Raw genomic sequence first — 3,270 nt, forward strand, 5'->3', positions numbered from 1 at the left:
TGCAAGCAAATGGGTGGATTGAACTCTCAATGACTTCTCTAATATGCTGCAACCAAGTTTGTGTAATAGACTTCCTATTAGAAACAAATTTCTCTTGGTCAAAATAAGATACAACCCAGATGTTCTCCATCATGACCTCTAAACTCTATCACCGAAACTCATGGCTCAACAAAAAACAATATTTGATTCTACTTATGGTGTTGCCATTAACTCTAGAGGTGGCCTTTATTTTATCTATGGGTACGAGGGAACTGGAAAGACCTTCTTGTGGAAAACTCTTTGCACATCTTTGTGTGCAGAGCGGAAAAATAGTGCTGGGTGTTACTTCAAGTGGCATTGCTTCTTTGTTATTACTAACTAGGAAAACAACCCATTCTCTGTTTTCCATCGCTATTTCTATTATGGAAGACTCAATTTGTAATATAAAACAAGGTAGCCAACTAACAGAACTTTTGCTTGAGACCTCGCTCATAATTTGGGAAGAAGCGCCAATGGCAAGCAAATATTGTTTTGAAGTTCTAGATAGGTCCCTATGAGATGTGATGAAACGTTCAGACTCATTAGCAAGAAACAAACCTTTTGGAGGAAAAGTGGTTGTTCTTGGATTTGATTTTAGACAAATTCTGCTTGTAATTGCAAGAGGACATAGAGAGGATATTAATTCTTCTTATTTGTGGAAAGAGTGTTAGATTTTCACTCTTACAAGGAATATGCACCTTGAAAGTTGCACCAGTGAAGCAACCCAACGTGAGCTTGCCAAATTTGCAAACTGGATTTTATCAATAGGTGATGGCACAATCCTAACAGTTAAAGACACTAATGATCTCATTACTATTCCAGATGATTTTTTGTTGACCCCAGTGGATAATCCTTTGTATTGTATAGTCAATGCCATATATCCAAACCTTCCTGATCACTTGCAAGACAAGGCTTACTTTAATGATCGTGCTATTTTATGCCCAATATTATCTGTCGTGGACGAGGTCAACTCATTCATGTTGTCCCTTCTTCCTAGTGAAGAAGTTGAGTATCTCAGCATGGATATCATTTCAAAGCAGGATACAGCATCAAGCTCTATTGACAACATACATTCAATTGAGTTCCTCAACACAATCAAAATGTCAGGACTACCAAACCATGTATTGAAACTCAGAGTTAGTGCACCAGTGATGGTCACGCAGAACATTGACAAATCCAATGGACTTTGCAACGACACTAGACTAATTGTCACCAGACTGGAAAAACATGTAATCATTTACCAAATGCTATATGATACTATCACCAGCCAAAGCGTTATGATACCTAGGATCACTACACCTTCTGACTATGGGTATCCCTTCACACTTTGCCGTCACCAATTCCCTCTCACGCTATCATTTGCAATGACGATTAATAAGAGCTAGGGTCAAAGTTTGCACAATGTTGGCTTGTTCCTTCCTCGTCCAGTTTTCACCCATGGACAACTCTATGTGGCAGTCTCTTGTGTGTGTAGAAAGAGTGGGCTTAAAATTTTAACCTTGGATACTGATGGTGAAACTACTAATAGAACAAACAATGTTGTTTACAAGGAGGTTTTCCATAATATTTATGTGTAGATTATAATAGTATTGTTGACAACATTTCATTACTTAGACTTTGGGCCCTTTTGTTTATCCATATTGGGAATGGATTGAGTAATCTATCTTATTGTAACTATCATATGCCATTGCGTGTACTGTTGACAGCATTTCTCCCATTGCGTGTATTGTACTGGTTAAGATATAAATTTATTCAGAACACATCTTATATATCAAATATTTCACTTGATTTGGTATGTAGTTACCATGCAGTGTCCATTCTTTTTTAATAAATTGTATGATTTATATATTGACATGCTATTATTTTTTATATTTATGTACGGAATTAATAATAAATTTATTTAGAACATATTATGTATGGAAAATATTTTTATTTTTAAAATGTCCTTTTAGTACGAAAATAAATTCATTGTTAATATCAAACATCCATACAAAAAAAATAAAAATTAATAACAAGTTAAAATATAAATAATGCAATTTATTTAAAAAACCTAAAATCGGACGAGTTTAATAGCAAGCATCATAAAGTGAGAGATGGTAGTGAAAACAATTTCTAAACTTCTGAAATGCATATTCGTATTTAAAGAAACTTTAAACATGCTTAAAATAAAAAATATTAATATTAAATATATATGATACGTTATAAATAAATTCATCATTAATTTCATATGTAAACATGAAAGATAAAATCAACAATCAGACAAAATAACTAAATTACGTGGTTTAAGAAAACGATTAAAATTAGTTAAAAGCAATTAATATGTAGCAAATGCAGTTTTTTTTCCAAATATACCCTTATATACAAATGGATAAATGTAAGGGAGTAACAATAAGATAAATGAAGAAAGAGAATGTATTAAATACATTAAACTAGGGGTATTAGAATACATTTATCCATTTGAAAAGGGCCAGCTAAAACATGCTATTAAACCTTGAATATAAAATATGTAAACATGTGAATATCATTCAGTGTTTCATATAATATAGAATATGTCTAAAGATAATCATGATTTTTTTTTTGTAGGATTTTATTCAACATGACTAATGAAGAGAATTATTGGATAGAATTTGAAAAATCAAATTACGTATTTGTCATACCATAGTTTTTAATATTACTAATGTTCATAGAGGGAAATTTGATAATCTTTCGGTTTGTGTTGAATTGAATAAGACAAATGTGAGAGAGGAGGTTAAGCATCTAAAGTTACGTCAAAGTATGCCCAACATCATTTATTTTTATATTGATGTGTATGATATTGATAGAAAACAATATTATTATATTTCTAACATTTTTAATAACACGATTGGTACGATGGTGAAGGCTATAGGGGCTTAGAAGAGGAATCAGAAATTTTTATAGTGATACCACTGAGAGAATGTTATCAACTCCCCTCTAGTTTCCAACTTCCTGCCTATCAAATGTCACCCCCTAAGTGGTATTAGAGCCTGCACAATTCTGACAGAAGTAAAATATTATTATGAAAGTGAGTAAGAAGATATCACCACATCATGAGTGAAACCCCACTTTTATGACACTATTAATTTAAATATTTTTACACTTGTTGTTCTCCCTTCAAACTTCGCCCATCACCAAGTGATAAGCAATAAATCTTCCAATAGATGATCCAGATTATAAATGTATTTATTATTTTTAATTTTTTAAAAAAGAAGTATTTTAATAGGTACAAAGTAT

General features: G+C 32.1%; 1 protein-coding gene across 1 annotated transcript; it reads left to right on the forward strand.

The window, feature by feature from the left end:
* The first annotated feature begins 710 nt into the window (after positions 1 to 710).
* LOC114755993 (uncharacterized) lies at positions 711 to 1,403 on the forward strand. Its single transcript, XM_028944901.1, has one exon. The coding sequence runs from the start codon at positions 711 to 713 to the stop codon at positions 1,401 to 1,403; it is 693 nt and encodes a 230-aa protein (XP_028800734.1).
* The last annotated feature ends 1,867 nt before the right edge of the window (positions 1,404 to 3,270 follow it).

Source organism: Neltuma alba, unplaced genomic scaffold (assembly GCF_004799145.2).
Source record: "Neltuma alba isolate B1F8T4 unplaced genomic scaffold, ASM479914v2 tig00010367_pilon, whole genome shotgun sequence".
Lineage (NCBI taxonomy): Eukaryota > Viridiplantae > Streptophyta > Magnoliopsida > Fabales > Fabaceae > Neltuma > Neltuma alba.

Bases quoted from the DNA above. Each gene is read 5' to 3' on its own strand.
- LOC114755993 (XM_028944901.1), top strand. From the start codon at position 711: ATGCACCTTGAAAGTTGCACCAGTGAAGCAACCCAACGTGAGCTTGCC.